The 17,500-nt window shown below is 38.7% G+C and overlaps 1 protein-coding gene across 1 annotated transcript in view; it reads left to right on the top strand.

The window, feature by feature from the left end:
• Positions 1 to 17,500, top strand: part of LOC144956784 (uncharacterized) — an 85,429-nt gene that overhangs the window by 20,304 nt on the left and 47,625 nt on the right. The window contains exon 5 of the mRNA XM_078887497.1: positions 5,106 to 5,289. Within this exon, the coding sequence (XP_078743623.1) occupies positions 5,106 to 5,289 (184 nt within the window). The remainder of the gene's footprint in view (positions 1 to 5,105; positions 5,290 to 17,500) is intronic.

Here is a 17,500-nt window from a genome sequence, read left to right as displayed (position 1 = left end):
ATCCTGAATATTACTCACAATTTGAACACTTGTGGAAATATGAGAAAGATTGTATGCGCTTGGCTAAGAAGCTTAAAACATTGCTATCCGGAAGTATAACGGACCAACACACAAAACTATGTGTAACCTTAAACGTTTATAGTCTGGTTAATACAGTTTAGTGAGAATTGCTCATAAACGCGGATGGCAAAAAAAAATATAATAACAAAGACCCGAGTGAAGTGACGTCAACTTCATTCTATCTATATAGATAGGGGTCCAGGCGTCGCCATCGTTAATTTATAGCCTGACACTGACCAAAAAATGACGTCAAAAGATAAGTCTTTGGCCGCAAAAGAAAACGAATCGTGAGTTGTATTCAACGGTTCAACCAATGGAACCACTTGTTTCCTCGAGCTTTACTAACGACAATTCAATAGGCTGTGCAAAAACCGTAACAATGACGTCAAACAGTAAGTCCTGTTTGGTTCTAGTGTCAGACTATTTGTTTACGATGGCTACGGTCCAGATAAGTGTGGGTGGGGGAATTGAATACGCTATTAACCAATTGGATACAGTAGTCTGATGTCACGCCGCCCGGCAACGGCGGCCATCTTGGTTCTAAACAAAAAAAAAGCATTACTTTTTATTCGTCATGCTGGCTAGAACTTTTCATATGCCTTGTGATCAGAATGTGTAAAATTCAAAACATGATCAAATTTATGGGGTTTTTCCCTCTGGATACCCTTTTATGCTCGCCGGAGAACGATTTCATAAGGGCGCCCGCCACTGTTCCGATAGTTTACAGCCAGTGTTACTAAGTTACCATGCGCCATTAGGAAGGAAGTGACGTTACGACTGTTGAAGAGTATTGGCACCCACAGACAAATTCCATTTCATAGTCTACAAATCTCTGGCCAGGGGTCATTTTATTGATGGTACCTGGTCTCCACTGCCTCTCTCCACCTGACAGCATCGATTAGAGAGAGTAATGACAATGATTAAAGGGATGTCCACAGATTGAAGTCACGAATTTGACGTCAATCAGTTCTTTGTTATTGTCTTTTTTTACAACCATTTTAATGATTATTTCCCACTAAATTAAATCGACCAGGCTAAAAGTTCAAGGTTACCACATGATTATGTATATACGTAACGTCCGGATGGCGATGTTGTGAGTATTTCACCTAAATGCGTAGCATACATGGTAGTAAGCGGTTAAGTAAAATTCTCACCAGCATTGATTGGATTGCTGAGTCTGTAAGATCTGACGGAGAGTACTTTGAAATAGGCTAGCGTCCTATCCAAAGGTAGCAAACAAGTGCTGCTGTCCTTTTCACGGTATGAGAACCTGGATGAACTCTCGCCCCATGGGTGTGAGTGAAAATTTACATTATATATTAGCTCTAACCACAATTATCGAGCACTTTCGTACCTACAAGTACCCACCAACACTCATAAATATATATATATATATATGAATTCAATGAAATATTTTCATACCTTTATATGTCAAAGGCTAGAGCTCACGACCCACAATCAAAGAGACCAGTCTTATATTCCGGGTTGAATAGACTATTTTTTTTGTCATCCTTCTATCCACTAAGCAGTGGGTTTGGGTAGCTGGGTATGCTCCATCTAGTGGACTTTCTAATACTTTGCAATATAGAATCCTTTCCAAAAGTGGTAAGCAATTATTACAGCCCGTTTAATTAACCCTCTCCTTACCAACTACAGGAAAACCGTCACATTCGTTACGATACAACCAACACTATGGCCGAAATCAATGTGACAGTAGAGGGCGTTTCCAAACTCCTCGCCACTCTAGATCCAAAGAAAGCATGTGGCCCAGACAAAATACCATCCCGTCTCTTAAAGATACTGAGTAACGAATTTGCACCTGCCCTCACACATTTGTTTAAACTCTCTCTTGAAACGGGAGACATACCAATTGTTTGGAAGCACGCTCTTGTCCAACCCATCTACAAGGAAGGTGATAGAAGCAGGGCTCAAAACTACCGTCCAATTTCATTAACTTGCATTTGCTGCAAACTGTTGGAGCATATAGTGAGATCCTCAATAACTGAATATCTCGAAACTAACAGTATTTTTTGTGATAAACAGCACGGATTTAGAAAGCACCACTCATGTCAAACTCAACTTCTATCATTAACACATGATCTGTCAGCTGCTATTGATAAAGGTGGTCAAATTGATCTAGTACTACTGGACTTTACCAAAGCCTTCGACAAGGTCCCTCACCATCGGTTAATCCAGAAATTGTATGGCGTTGGTATCAGGAACAAAACCTTACAATGGATTGCAACTTTTCTGGACAATCGCACCCAACAAGTTCTTGTCGACGGCGAGACTTCCACTATCGGGATGGTGACATCGGGCGTACCTCAGGGCTCAGTCCTTGGGCCCGTCCTATTTTTAGTGTACATAAACGATCTTCCACGAGGTATAAGGTCAAAATGCGTCTCTTCGCTGACGACACAGCATTATATAATCAGATAAAAACAACAGACGACTGCAAAACACTAAATGACGATCTAGCTAAATTACAAGAATGGGAAACAATAAATCAAATGGAATTTAACGTATCAAAGTGCAATGTTCTAACCATCACAAATAAGAAAGCACCTATAACATTTGAATACCAACTTCATGGTCAAAACCTGGAACATGTAAAGACAGCAAAATACCTTGGCATTGAGTTTGCTAAAAACCTCAAATGGAATGACCACATATGTCACCTGGCTTCAAAGGCAAATCAAACAAGCGCTTACATCACCCGCAATTTATAAAGATGCCCAATCACAACTCAAACCTTTGCTTTTATAACTATTGTTAGACCAATTTTGGAGTATGGCAGCTCAATTTGGGACCCATATACAAAGAAAAACATCGACACCTTAGAAAATATCCAAAGAAAAACAGCAAGACGCATCACAAACACACTCGATCCTTTCTCAAGTGCGTCTGAAATATCACAACGGATTGGCCTTAAACCTCTGGAAAAGAGAAGAAAGATAGATAAACTTAAATTGTTCCACAAGATCTACTTCAAAAATTTGTGCCTTAAACTTTCAAACGACATCAAAGATATCGGCACAAGAAATACGAGGGGATACACAGCAAGAGTAACCATCCCAACATCAACAACAGACGCCCACATGTATTTGTTTTTCCCTTCCACTGCCCGACTATAGAATAGCCTCCCAGCTGAAGTGGCTGAAAACGGTTGCCAACATGCCTTCACGCGATTGCTGGAGTTCACAACGTGACTTTTTAATCTATGTGGTTTTAGTATTATGTGCAGAGTTTTAGCAAGTTTAAAATGTAAAACACTACAAACTGTGGAGTGATCCTCGACAATATTGGAGGTTTCCACAAGACGAAGAAGAAGAAGAACAACTGGCGTTCTTAAAACAAGAACAAAGAGCCAGTGACGTCAACGTCACTCATACTATATCGCGCAACTTATCCCCATGCAATGAAACCAGGGTCGGGTTTACAATGAAGTACGTCAGTCGGGAATGACACTTTCAGTGTATTATGCCGGGATTTTATGAACAAATATTGCTATTAAAACAATAAAACGATACCAAAACCGCCACACTCCGGAAAACTTACTTACTCCTCTGTGGTGTTTCATAGTCACATAAGGTCGCCAGTAAGGAGCACCAGTGACTTCTGTTTTCTGCCACCTTCCGGACCTCACCCCAGGTCCAACAGAAGGATGTCATTTCTCTATCCATCAATCTTCTCCAAGTTTTCAGTAGTATTCCCCTATTGTGATTACCCTGTGGGGTCCATCTGAGCACCGTGTTAAACATTTTGGCAAGCAGACTCGTCGTTCATATATCGATGGATTAAAATCATGGTAAACACTCTCAAACCTGGAACTTATGAAAGACTGCGCAGAGTCCCAGGTTTGAGAGATTTTAAAAACCAAGTTTGACATTTGAAGGACGAGTTTTTCTGGCCAAAATTCCAAATATATAATTTTCCAGAGCCCAGTAGTATAAAAAGAGGTCTGAAAAGTGTGGATGAAACAATGCCGGACAAAGCAAGAAAGACAAATTTCATGAAAAAACAACAAAATATCAGCTGGCCTCGTCATGCATAGGATCGATCCTCAGACCTCCTGAAATCAGACGTGCTACCATTTCATCACAGAACCTCTGTCCAAAATGTTATAGGGAAACGCGGAATGCCGATTGAAATTTTCGAAAAGTTTGAGAACCATTTACCTTACCTTAGATCATTAATTCCTCCCGTGTCTCTGAAACTTTCGGCCGTCCAGATTCGCCATTCCTCTCTGTCCTATGCTGTCATCTCAGCTGCCTGGTTTTCAGTGTCTATAGTTGCTTTCCATGTCTTCTTCTTCTTTTTCTCTTCTTCCATTAAGGCCAAAGCTTCAGGCTGAAGATTGTATAGCCGTCTTTTCAGTAACAGGACAGGGGTTTTAGAGGGAAGCAGGGAGGGATTTTTTGAAGTCATCAGTCGAAAGAGCTTGTTTACAAGTGGTTGATAGGGAGTTCCAAAGTCGGATGGTGGAGGGGAAGAAAGAGTAGAGATGATGGTTTGTTCTTGAGTGGGAGATTTCAAAATTAAATGCTGAATTTCTTGTTTTGTTGTTGTTCCGTTTCAAATGGCTAGTTGGAATTTCGAGTTTACCGTTTTGTGCTTTGTGGAATACGAGGAGTTTGTTGATTGAACGTCTTTCATATAGCGGTTTCGATTGGAGATCGTTCATGAGCTGAGTTATGCTCATATCCCGCTCAAAGTTACCACTGACAAATTTGGCTGCCCAACGTTGGACTTTTTCTAGCCCATTGATTTCTTGTGATGTGTGTGGGTCCCACACTGAGGTACTATATTCCAGTGTGGGCTTGACATATGCTTCATAGCATTTCTTTTTCACAGAGTGGTGGCAATGGCGGATTTGTCTGTTGAGGAAGGCCATGGTTCTATTTTCCTTAGTAGCCGTGTTGGCCCTAGCTCAATTTGCGGCGCTGTATTGCTGCTGACGCCTGGGTTATTCCAGTCTTCCCTTGGAACTTTCCCCTAAATTTCCCTATGGGATGAATAAAGGGAGGTTTTATTTTATTTTCCAGGTGAAGATGGATTTTGCTAGCGCAAACTATCTGGAATTTCCCAGCGTGACGTTCTGTAACTTGAACCCCATCCTTGAGTCGAAGCTGGACGAGTATCCCCACTACGCCCCTCTGGCCAAGTACAAGAAATTGAAGACCACCGACTTGCTTTACGAGGAGACTATCTCCAACTGGCATTTTGAAGGTGAGCAGTGAAAAATTGAAGTGTGAATAAAAAAAACTCCAAAAAGCTAGAGCATTTATATAGCGCAATATCCACTAAATGTGCTCAAAGCACTTTACAATGGGTCACTGACCAACAGCAACACGTAATATATAAAACGAGACATGACGCCTTTTAGGCGATATTACATTTTTTTTTCGACAGAGACAACGCTCTTAAAGGTCAGGTACTCATTTTACACCTGAGTACGGTTAGAGAATGTGAGTAAAGAGCCTTTTCCAAGGACTCAACTATGCGCCGAGCGAGGCTCGAACCCTGGACCCTCCTATCTGAAAGCAAGTGTCATACCACTAGATTACATAGCCGTATGAATGCATTTGCTCACACGTAAAGGGGCAGACTCTAATCCATCAATCAGCATGCCCTAATTTGAACCAATTTTCTTCAGAAAAAGGGCATCCCAATTGCTCAGTTGGTAGAGCACTCGCTTCCCAATCAAAGGGACGGAGTTCAATCCTGAGTGCAGTCGAAATTATTTTCTGACCCCCCCCCCCCCCCCCCACCCCCACCCCTATTCACCCTAAGTATGTTAGATTTGCAGAAAGTACTTCGCGATAGACTAGGTCCTATCCAAGGATAGCAAGCAATTGTCCGTTTCTCGCTATAGAAACCGGGATAAACTCCGGCTCCATGGACCGAATGGCTCTGAAGGACTACTAGATGCATTTTTTGCTTGATTAAGTTCCAAAGTACGTAGTAAAAAAAAAAGCCCAACAATACTTGTTCCAAATTTTAGTCAGAATTCTCGTCCTTAAAATGTTTCGATAGTTGGGGAAAAGAGTACAGTGTAGAGTATAGGTATTAAAATTGTCCCAACTATCGGAAGCCTCTGTGGTGTAATGGTAGCACGTCTGATCGGTAATCAGAAGCTCTGAGGTTTGATCCCCAGTCGAGGTAGACTGATTGTTTTGGAATGTTTTTTTTTTAATTTTTGTATTTTTCTTTCTTGCTTTGCCAGGTACCTTTCATACACAGTTGTTCAGTTCATTATCTTACACGGTGCCTGCTCCTTAATGTTTATGTTTGTGTGTGTGTGTGTTTGTGTGTGTGTGTGTGCGTGTGCGTGTGGAGATGCAGCCATACGCTACTACTACTGATGCTGAAAGATTAAATATATAACCAAGAGTATTAGACTTGGTTTACGTCTATTCTTTTCATGGCAGAGAAAGAACAAAGTCTTTCATACACACTTGTTCAGTTCCTTATCTCCAGCAAGTCTTTAATTCATCACCTCGAAACCTCTCGCCTATCTCGTCACAGAACAGTGTATAATTATGTGGTCTGCCGTCTCCGGCGTTCCTGGACAGCGGGGACAGTCGACTGACTCCCTCAGACCGTAGCCATCGTTAACTTATATCCTAAAACAAGAACCCACTAGGACAATAGTTTGACGTCATTTTCTAGAGTTTTGCACCGCCTGGTGAGTTGTCGTTAGTAGCGTTCAAAGTAACAAATGATTCCATTGATTGACCTTTTGAATACAACTCACGATTTGTTTTCTTTTGTGGCCAACGACTTGTATTTTAACTTCATTTTTTGTTCAGTGTCAGGCTCTATAAGTTCACGATGGCTAGGCTCAGACCCCATCGATGCATACTTGTAGCAGTCCTGCCGTGGTCAGTCAGTAGTCGGTTTGATGCAACCCACCGTTTTTGAATGCCATTCCTGATCTTTCAGCATCAAAATCATCCCACATTATATCACCGTTTTGAGACGATGGGGAGCAGATTACGGCGCCCGACTTCTTCCAGTCGTGTTTCAGAACTTGTGTAGCCTGAAGCGATTCCCCATTATATAGATTTTAATACTCGCGTTCCTCTTGATAAAATTAAACTTGAAAGAGCAACAGCACAATGGCATGGCAGAGAAAGTATCAATGATTCATTAGAACATGACAGCACACAAAAAGATGAAATGTATTCAAGCGAAACGATCCAGAATTTATTCAGCTCGACAGTGAGTGTAACAAATTGAATTGAAATTTCCTTGTAGTTACGTTTGGTTAACCAACCTAATTATCATAGAAATTTTCTGGTAATTTTGTGGGATTTTTTTTGGTATGCTTTTGTTCTTGTTTATTTCACCCTTCTTCTTCTTCTTCTTCTTCTTCTTCTTCTTCTTCTTCTTCTTCTTCTTCTTCTTCTTCGTTCTTCTTCTTCTTCTTCTTCTTCTTCTTCTTCTTTCTTCTTTCTTCTTCTTCTTCTTCTTCTTCTTCTTCTTCTTCTTCTTCTTCTTCTTCTTCTCGGAAGTCCCAGTTTGAAAGTGCCAAGGTCATGGGTCGATTAAAACGATTGATATTTAAAGGGCGAGTTTTCTGGTCCCATTTTTAAATACGAGTTTTTCCAGAGTACGGCTATGAACTGGTTAAAGAAATATAGTTGTAGATTTTTCGCTGTTTTATTTACAGAAGGAAAGCTCAGCCTCGGCTCAGACCGAAGCCATCGTTAACTCATAGCCTGACACTAAAACACAGTAAGACCCATATTTTGACGTCATTTTTAGGTTTGTTGACCGCCTAGTGAGTTGTCTTTAGTAGTGGTCAAGAAAGCAAGTGACCCCATTGGTTGAACTATTGAATACAACTCACGATTTGTTTTCTTTTGTTGCTAAAGACTTGTCTTTTGACGTCATTCGTTGGTCAGTGTCAGGCCATGAAGGCCACGGTCAGATCCCTGATAACACAGAAAGGGTGATCACAAGCATTCCAAAATGTTCATCTTAGTTTTCCCCTGCACTCTTAAAATGGTTCGTTGTCTCGTCTTGTGGAAAAAAAGTTAAGCGACATTGGGCAAGACTAGTGATCAGAGTGATGACAAAAATGGTATATCTTAGCGTCGTGTCGCTGAAGCAATAGAGACAGTTTTCTGTTGGCAATAGCGGATAGATAGATAGATAGATAGATAGATAGATAGATAGATAGATGGATGGATGGATAGATAGATGGATGGATGGATAGATAGATTGATAGATAGATAGGTGGATATATAGATAGTTAGATAGCTAGATAGATAGATATAGATATAGATAGATATTGAATCGTGTTGGATACAAATATGGTACGAAAAGTGCTCGGCATGTAGCAATGGAGCGAATTATTAATTTAATATTTACCACAATGTTGGAGTCAGTCTACATCGGTGTTTCAGGCCTTTTCAGCCATTGTCAGGACTGTGTGTTACATGAGTTTGGTTTGTTGTGTGTTGTTGCTTGTGGCTTTTCCCGACACTGTTTCATGAGTACGCATTACTGTTTGATATAAAAATAATTCTGTTGCTAGTAGGCAAAACTGAGTATATTTCATAAGGTTATCAAGTGGGATCTGTAATCATCAACTGTCTTTCCATTTCATCTGTCTGTCTCGCTATGTATGCATCTATCTCTCTATCTATCGTCTATCCATCCATCTCTCTATCTATATATCTTTATTTAATTATCTACCTATCTATCTATATCTATATCTATCTATCAATCAATCAATCTATCTATCTAGCTTGCTATCTATCTATCCATCTATTTACCTATCTATCGATCTATATATCTATCTACTAAGCTATATATCTCTTTATATCTATCTATCTTGGCAAGTTTTGAAAGTGATTCTATGGAATGCAATAGATTTATTGGGAGTTTTAACAATTTTTTTTTATCTAGATGTAACAGCAGGTTTTCAACGTTGGTTCGGAGGTGTCCAATATATTTCTTGAGAGTTTTAATTCATTTTCTATTTGTGTGATGAATGAAGGTTTTCGTAGTGATTCTAAAGTGGCCAATAGATTCTTGAGTTTTACTTACTTACTTACTTACTTATCCGAACCAGCGACCATCTGAGCTCTAGCCCTTCGGTCTTGTGCCATGACGTAGAAGTTAAACTTTATAGTCACCTGGAACAACTACAAAAGACGTCTAACTTCTACATCATGGCACAAGACCGATTCTTGAGTTTTAATTCATGTTCTATTTAGATTATGAATGCAAGTTTTCATTGTGCTTCTAAGGTGTCCTGTAGAGTGCTTGAGAGTTTAACTAATTTTTTATCTGGATGATGAATGCAGGCTTCAACGTTGGTTCTGATGTGTCCAATATATTCTTGAGAGTTTTAATTCAATTTCTATTGGGAATGAGATTAGCGGAAGAATAGCGTCCCTTGATTGGACGTCACCCATAGTCTGTGACGTCACCGGCGGAAAAGCTATTAAAGAGAGAACGTCATGTTGGTTCGAGGACGAGAGACGCATGCGCACAACCAACATGACGTTCTCTCTCTAATAACTTTTCCGCCGGTGACGTCGCAGACTATGGGTGACGTCCAATCAAGGGGCGCTACTCTTCCGCTAATCTCATTTCCTATATGGGTGGACATCACGTTTGCATAGCGATTCTAATGTGTCCAATAGACTCTTGAAATAAATAACCATGTGAAATTGAATATAAGCTTCAATTTAATTGGCGAAAACATATAAAAATGGACGTTTCGGGTTTCCCCTTTATCAATAAAACAAAATGAATGAAACAAACACTACCCACGAATGAGGCGTTTTTAAGATGCATATAAACAAAGACATTGATGGGCAGTAATTGTATGCTACGTTGTAAGGAAGCAGGAATTCAAATAGATCAATAGAAATCTATAAAAGGTGCGTAATTAATTAAGTGAAAAGAGAGGCGGAGAGGAACTGTGTAATGCAGTATAGAAACTGAAATGAAATAAAATGTAGGCTATTGTTTGAAAATAAATACGATACACCTGTTATTTATTTCTTCGAGCTTCGAGCAGCACTATTTACATTAGATGTTTGAGAGTTTTAACTAATTTTCTATCTGGATGAAGAATGCAGGTTTCCATCGTAATTCCAATAGGTTTAATGAGAGTTTGTTTTTATCTAAATGGATAGCAAGTATTAAAAGCAACCTCGTCATAAGAATTTGCATTTCATCAGTCGGATTGCATCTGAACGAGATGTGATGGTACCGGCTATGTGGTCTAGTGGTATGACACTGGCTTTCGGATCGGAAGATCCTGCGTTAGAGCCTCGCGCTCGGCGCATAGTTGAGTCCTTGGAGAAGGCTCTTAACTCACATTCTCTCACCGTACTCAGGTGTAAAATGAGTACCTGGCCTTTTAACAGCGCTGTCTCTGTCCGAAAAAATTGTAACATCGCATAACAGGCGTCATGTCCCGTCCTAAATGTTAAATGTTGCTGTTGGCCAGGGACCCCTTGTAAAGTGCTTTGGGCACATTTAGTGGATATTGCTCTATATAAAAGCTTAATATAAAAGCTCAGCTCAAAATCAGAAATCAGAAGAAAGTGAGAGAGGAAATTCTGACGTTTTAGAATGATATTTACTTTTTTTTTCCTCCTGCCTGCCACTGGTTATCTTTGCACCCAAAATATCCTCTCTCCAAATTCCTCTTTCATTAAGGAATCTTTGAGCCAATATTTTTGCAAGTTAGATACTAGATAGTTGTAACCAGATTTATTTATTTGTTTTGTGCAAATTTCACGCATGTTGAAATGTGTTCACTTGAGTTTGTTGTTGTTGTTGTTGTTTGTTTGTTTGATTCTTTGTAGTAGTTTGTTTGTATATCTTTTTTAGAAAGGAAGGGGGGGGGGGGATCCTTAAATTTGCTCTCAGATTGTGAATTTAACGATCAAATACTACAGACTTTTCTCTCTTTCTTCCTCTTTTTTTCTGGTTCCAATCAGCTGATTTATTTAATTGTTATAATCCACCAAACTTTGATTTATGTCTTGTAAACCTAACTTTAGTTCACATCCAGCCACGCGTTTCTAAGCGGATATGACGTCATAGCATTATTCCCTCCATTGTTGTTCTTAACCCATCCGAAATACAAGCGATTTCCTAGACAATGCACACCACTTATAATAATTTGAATTGAACGAAATAGCGTTGATCTAAAACAAAAGGTTTGAGTTACTATTTGCCTGTCATAGATTATTGATTCAGTTTAATTGGTTGACGTGACATACTGTACTTTGTTTCAAACCTCTATCGTGCACGTTTTGTACAATTTTCTTTTAAATTTGCATGATACTTTGCATTCGGTCTTAAATCGTGAATCAAATTGATGAATTATGTATCTTTATCGCTCGTTGTGCAATCGCAAATTTCTCTGATGTCGGTGATGTTTTCATTCAATCATACCCCAATCACAGAATGTTATCTTCATGAGTAAAATATAAGGCTAGCTATGTTGTTTATTTATACGATGTAACGCAGAACTTTTCAAAATGCGGTTACGTGGTCTTGTGGTACGTATTACACTCGCCTTCGGAAGGAAAAGTTCTATGTTCGAGTATCCCTTTGAGCGGCACATAGTTGAGTCCTTGGAAAAGGTTCTTTACTCACATTCTCTCATCGTACTCAGGTGTAAAATGAGTACCTGACATGAACAGCGTTGTCTCTATCGGGGAAAAATGTGAAATTGACTATAACAAGCGTCATGTCTCGCCCTACATGCTAAGTGTTAAACTGTTGGATCGATGGACACTTGTACAGGATTTTATTTATATAAAACCCTTTTTGAGAGAAAGATAAAGGGAGAAAATGTGACTCATATATAGATAGTTCGAAGATAACGTCACTCAGGTCTTTGTTATTGTTTTTTGCCATCCGCGTTTATGGGTAATGCTCACTTAACTGTATTAACCTGACTATAAACGTTCAGGGATACACACAGTTTTGTGTGTTGGTCCGTTATACTTCCGGATGGCAATGTTGTGAGCTTCTTAGCCTCTTTAAGGGAACAACACAAAACAAACGACGTTTCGGCCTTTGGCCTTTATCAAGTAAATACGATATATATATAGTTATATAAATACACTAGTAGAAAGCCCGCAATTTCGCGGGGAAAGAACTATTTTCGTTCGATACTGTACTCACCATTATTTAATGAGGGCAGATTGATAAACAACGTTGTCTGTGTAATTTGGTATATCATCGGTTGATTTTTCTGTGTGGCCCAATAATATATTTAATAATATATTCCCTCAACTAACTCCAAGAAAAAATTTAACCTAGTACCTTTAATTAACCCTAATAGGAAAAAAAAACACCCTAGCACTTTAATAAGACTTATGACTAACCCTAATAGGAAAAAAAATCATCCGATCTCGAGCTAATCCTAATAGAAAAAATCATGACAAATTCAATAAATAAACGCCTGACAAAAGTTCAAAGGTGAAAATACAAATTTAAAGAATACCGGGGATGTAGGAGCTTTCGGAATGTCTCCCCTTTACTTAACTTATGGAAAAACAAACACCCTAGCACCTTTAATAAGACTTATGACTAACCTCTAGAGTTAACCCTAATAGAAAAAAAACAACTCTCGGACTGCTTTGCACTACCTTTCAATATTTAACAAATCAAAATGGCGGCCGAAAATCAAAACAATGGTCAAATTAGGAAATTTTAAACTTTCACAAATCTATCAAGGTTTGTTCTAGAGTTTTTAAAATACTTCTATATAATGACAAATTGAATAAATAAATGCCTGACAAAATATCAACGGTGAAAATACACATTTAAAGAATACTGGGGATGTAGGAGCTTTCGGAATGTCTCCCCTTTACTTAACTTATGGAAAAACAAACATCCTAGAACCTTTACTAAGACTTATGACAAACCTTAATAGAAAAAGAAATATCCTCCGATCTCGAGCTAACCCAAAAAGTAAAAAAAAAAGAATCAAAATGGCGACTGAAATACCTTCATGTGATCAAGTGAATAATATCACTATGAATGCCACGATTTGCTGAAAAATGCCAACACCCACACACACACATGTATACACCACACACACAACACACACACACACAAACACACACACACACACACACACACAAACATACACGCAATTATACATAACACTGATCACCGCTAAATCAACAACACAACGGAAGTAATAATAATACTTGATGTCATAAATAGATGACGCAAATTGACAACTTTTTACAGTGTCAAAATTAGTTGATTTTGGGAGTCAAGTGTCGTCGTTGGTACACATTTTATGATATCTGTTTGACTCAACGAACTTTCAAACTGACTTTAAATTATAAAAGGAAATCAAGTTATCTGTTTATCTATCTGTAAAAAATATATTTCTAATTTTCAAATCTTTCAATAGAGTTGTGCGCCGTGTCAATTTTTTTATTGACTCAAATAAGCACAATGTTCTCCACAATGCTATATTTTTTAAAGAAAGGATATATATTATATACACACCCACATACACACACACACACACACACACATATATGACATTGCTATTCTCTCCCGACTATTTCCCCAACCATCCCATCATTCGGTCATGACTATTTCATTGACTTCCGTTTCCTGTTTATCTCCTCCCCCTGTTTTACGGATGAGCTACGTTTGAGAATAGAATTAATTAAATCATAGATTAGATGGAGAAAATAAAAAACACTTCATAAAACTTGAGGCTTGTAATTTGGGGATTTGAAAAGGGTTTAAATTGACATGTACTTAATGTACAACCTCTGACATCTCCAATTGTTATGATCTCATATTCGTAATGGAAATACTCCCTAAACCAACACAAAGTATTGTCCAACACGGCAATGTTACCACAACAAGCCATTAATTGATGTTACCACTTAATAGTCTGACAAGCTATTGACATGAACGTTTGTTTGTTTGGGGTTTGTTTGGGGGTTTTGTTTTTTTTGGTGCTTTTGGGTTTGTTTGGGTTTTTTTTTACTATTATCTGATTGTTTCATTGTGGTTTATTCAATCAAAAATACAATGCATACACTTTTGAAAATTGGATTCAATAATAGTCCGATGTCAATCCGCCCATGAAACAGCAGTTTGGTTCTAAACAAAGAAAATCGGTACTCTTTTCTTTACTCTTCATGCTAGCTAGAGCTTTTTCACTTGCTATGTGATCAGAATGTATAAAAGTCCAAATATGATCGATCAGATTTATAATGTTTTCCTCCTCTTCTTCTTCTTCTTCTTCTTCTTCTTCTTCTTCTTCTTCTTCTTCTTCTTCTTCTTCTTCTTCTTCTTCTTCTTCTTCTTCTTCTTCTTCTTCATCATCATCATCATCTCTTCTTCATCATCATCTTTCGGCTTATCCCGCATTTTGCAGGGCTGCCATAATGAATGCCACATTTACATGTATCTCGGTTCATAGCGACATCTTCCTCCAGGCCCAGTTTTTTCATATCATTTCTCTACCTTATCCCGCCATCTGGTCTTCGGGCGTCCCTTTTTTTACTCTTTCCCCGCTAATTGCTAGTCCAATACTTTACTTCCCTTGAATTCCCTCTCTCGTCTTTTTAATGTCTGAATCATTTCAATCTATCTTCTCTCATCCTTATTGATACATTCTTCACTTCATTCAACCTTCAAATTCGTTCATTTCTCACTTTATCTTTTCTTGTCCAGCCAAGTGACCATCTCAACATCCTCATAATTTCTGCCACCTCAACTAATGAATGAATTGAACCAGAAATATCACTCACTATTTTAACACGGGCAATTGAAAGATTGCATAGGACGATTTGCATAGCTTTTAATGTGGCGTAGTTGCACTCATACTCGTACATATGTAAAGGCTTATGATCGTATAGTGGCTTTTTATAGATGGTAATGATATTCCTTTGCATTGTGTTGCCCAAATAATAAATACCAACTATACTTTGATGCTTCTAACCCCAAATACCAAGTAACACCGATCAAAGAAAGAAATTTTCTAGTACTCGATGTACCACGAGGAACGTGGAGAATAATTAAAGAAGCTGATATACAGAGAAGTCAAAAGACATGGAGTGCGATAAAAAAAAAGTTAGCTCAGGAGCCATTATCTAAAGGACTACTTTTTTCTAGCTAGGCCTTGGCTAAAGTCATCCGCCATTCATTAATGTCGATAAATGGACTGCCGGTCAGAGGTTAACGAGTTACCTCACAGGTTCAGCTGACTCTAACTGCCGTACTCTGGGGGGAAAAAAACATAATTACAAATTTGGCCAGAAAAATTCATCCTTCAAATATCGATCGATTTAAATGACCCTCATCTTGGAAAAAATAACTCTCAAACCTGGGACTTCGGCGAAGTCCCAGGTTTGAGAGTTTTGGGGGTTTTGTTTTTTTTTTCCAAGATGAGGGTCATTTTAATCGATCGATATTTGAAGGACGAGTTTTTCTGGCCAAATTTTTAAATATTTTTTTTTTCCAGAGTACGGCAGTGTCAACTGAGGCCGCCAAGCGATTGGACGTGAATGATGGACTGGTCATAGATATCGGCGCGTAGCTGATGAATATTTTATGAGGAATGTCCGTTGATAAATCCTAACACCCTTGTGATCGACCAACTAAACGTTATTTCAGTAACAATAAGTAGGGTGGTTGCAGGTCGTACGGTAGAGTAACGCTCTCCCCCGGCCAGGCCTGAGTTGTCGTACCAGTAAGGTCGCGGGTTCGAGCCCCTATCGCCGCTGCGAAATTGTTATTCTCTATTGTGCGGCTATATGGTCTAGTGGTATGACACTCGCTTTCGGATCGGAAAGTCCTGGATGAGAACCTCGCTCGGCGCATATTGAGGTCCCTGGAGAAGGCTCTTTACTCACATCGTACTCAGGTGTAAAATAAGTACCTGGCCGTTAACAGCGTTGTCTCTGTCCGAAAAATTGTAACATCGCCTAACAGGCGCCATGTCCCGTCCTAAACGTTAAATGTTGCTGTAGGCCAGGGACTCCTTGTAAAGCGCTTTGAGCACATTTAGTTAATATTGCGCTATATAAACGCTCAATTTTTTTTTTAATTGTCTTCTGGCACTTTCCTACTCACTTCATTTCTTGTTCAGTAGCAAATCGCTATACTAAATCTACATTCTACCGTTCTCTCATAAAATAGGTTTTAGAAATTTTGGTTAGAAAACGCATCATAGTTAGTTCCGTCCTTGGAAAAGGCTCTTTACTCACATTCTCTCACCGTACTCCAGTATAAAATGAGTAGCTGGCCATTAACAGAGTTGTCTCTACCTGGGAAAAAAGTGTGATATTGTGGGATGAGGACTGAAGGGAGAGAGAGTGACATCAGTTTCGTTCCTTCTATAGATAGATTGCACATGGCTAAGAAACTAAAAACATTACCATCTGGAAGTATAACGGATCAACACACAAAACTCTGTATAACCTTAAACGTTTATAGTCTGGTTAATACAGTTTAGTGAGAATTACTCACAAACATGGATGGCAAAAATCAATAACAAAGGCCTTTGCTCTATCTACAGATAGTTCGAAGATGACGTCACTCAGGTCTTTGTAATTTTTTTCCCATCCGCGTTTATGAGTAATGCTCACTGAACTGTATTAACCTGACTATAAACGTTCATGGATACACACAGTTTTGTGTGTTGGTCCGTTATACTTCCGGATGGCAATGTCATGAGCTTCTTAGCCAAGCGCATACTATCTATACCCAGATTTTCATACCGATCCATGCGTCAAGTTGTGGTTTTAAGTCTTCATTTTATTGATTAATTTATATTATATGTTTCCATCGGAAAGTAAGCAGATGAATCGCTTAGAATCAATAAAACAATTTTCAAAACAAACAAAAATTATTTTATGAAAACCCCATTACACTTCTGACTAGAGGCAATTTCAGATACAATATGCTTCAAGGTATTATCAGAAGGAAATGAAGTTGACACACATGCATTCACACGCAACATACCCCCCCCCCCCCACCCCCCCCCACACACACGCGCGCGTTAATGAAGAAAGAGGAGACGCTTTGATAACAGTCGGTGATTATATTGGGTAAACAAATGAATATATTGGGGCAACAATTAAAAACAAACTTAAACAGAGTGTAACATAGTATGATATAGGGCGAAATAGGATAAAACCTCTCGAATGTCCTTAATATTAATTGCAATGCCAGAAATCTATTGATTGAAAGATTACAATAATGATACACGTGGTAAAGATAGTATATCAACTTAAATATGGATAGTATGCGCTTGGCTAAGAAGCTCACAACATTGCCATCTGGAAGTATAACGAACCAACACACAAAACTATGTGTAATCTTAAACGTTTTTAGTCTGGTTAATACAGTTTAGTGAGAATCACTCACAAACGCGGATGGCAATATACAATAAAAAAGGCTTGAATGA

This window comes from Berghia stephanieae, chromosome 11 (genome assembly GCF_034508935.2).
Source record: "Berghia stephanieae isolate SIO BIC M18660-M18661 chromosome 11, UCSD_Bste_1.3, whole genome shotgun sequence".
Taxonomy (NCBI): Eukaryota; Metazoa; Mollusca; class Gastropoda; order Nudibranchia; family Aeolidiidae; genus Berghia; species Berghia stephanieae.
The sequence above is the reverse complement of the archived record's forward strand: the minus strand, read 5'-3'. Positions and strand labels throughout refer to the sequence as shown.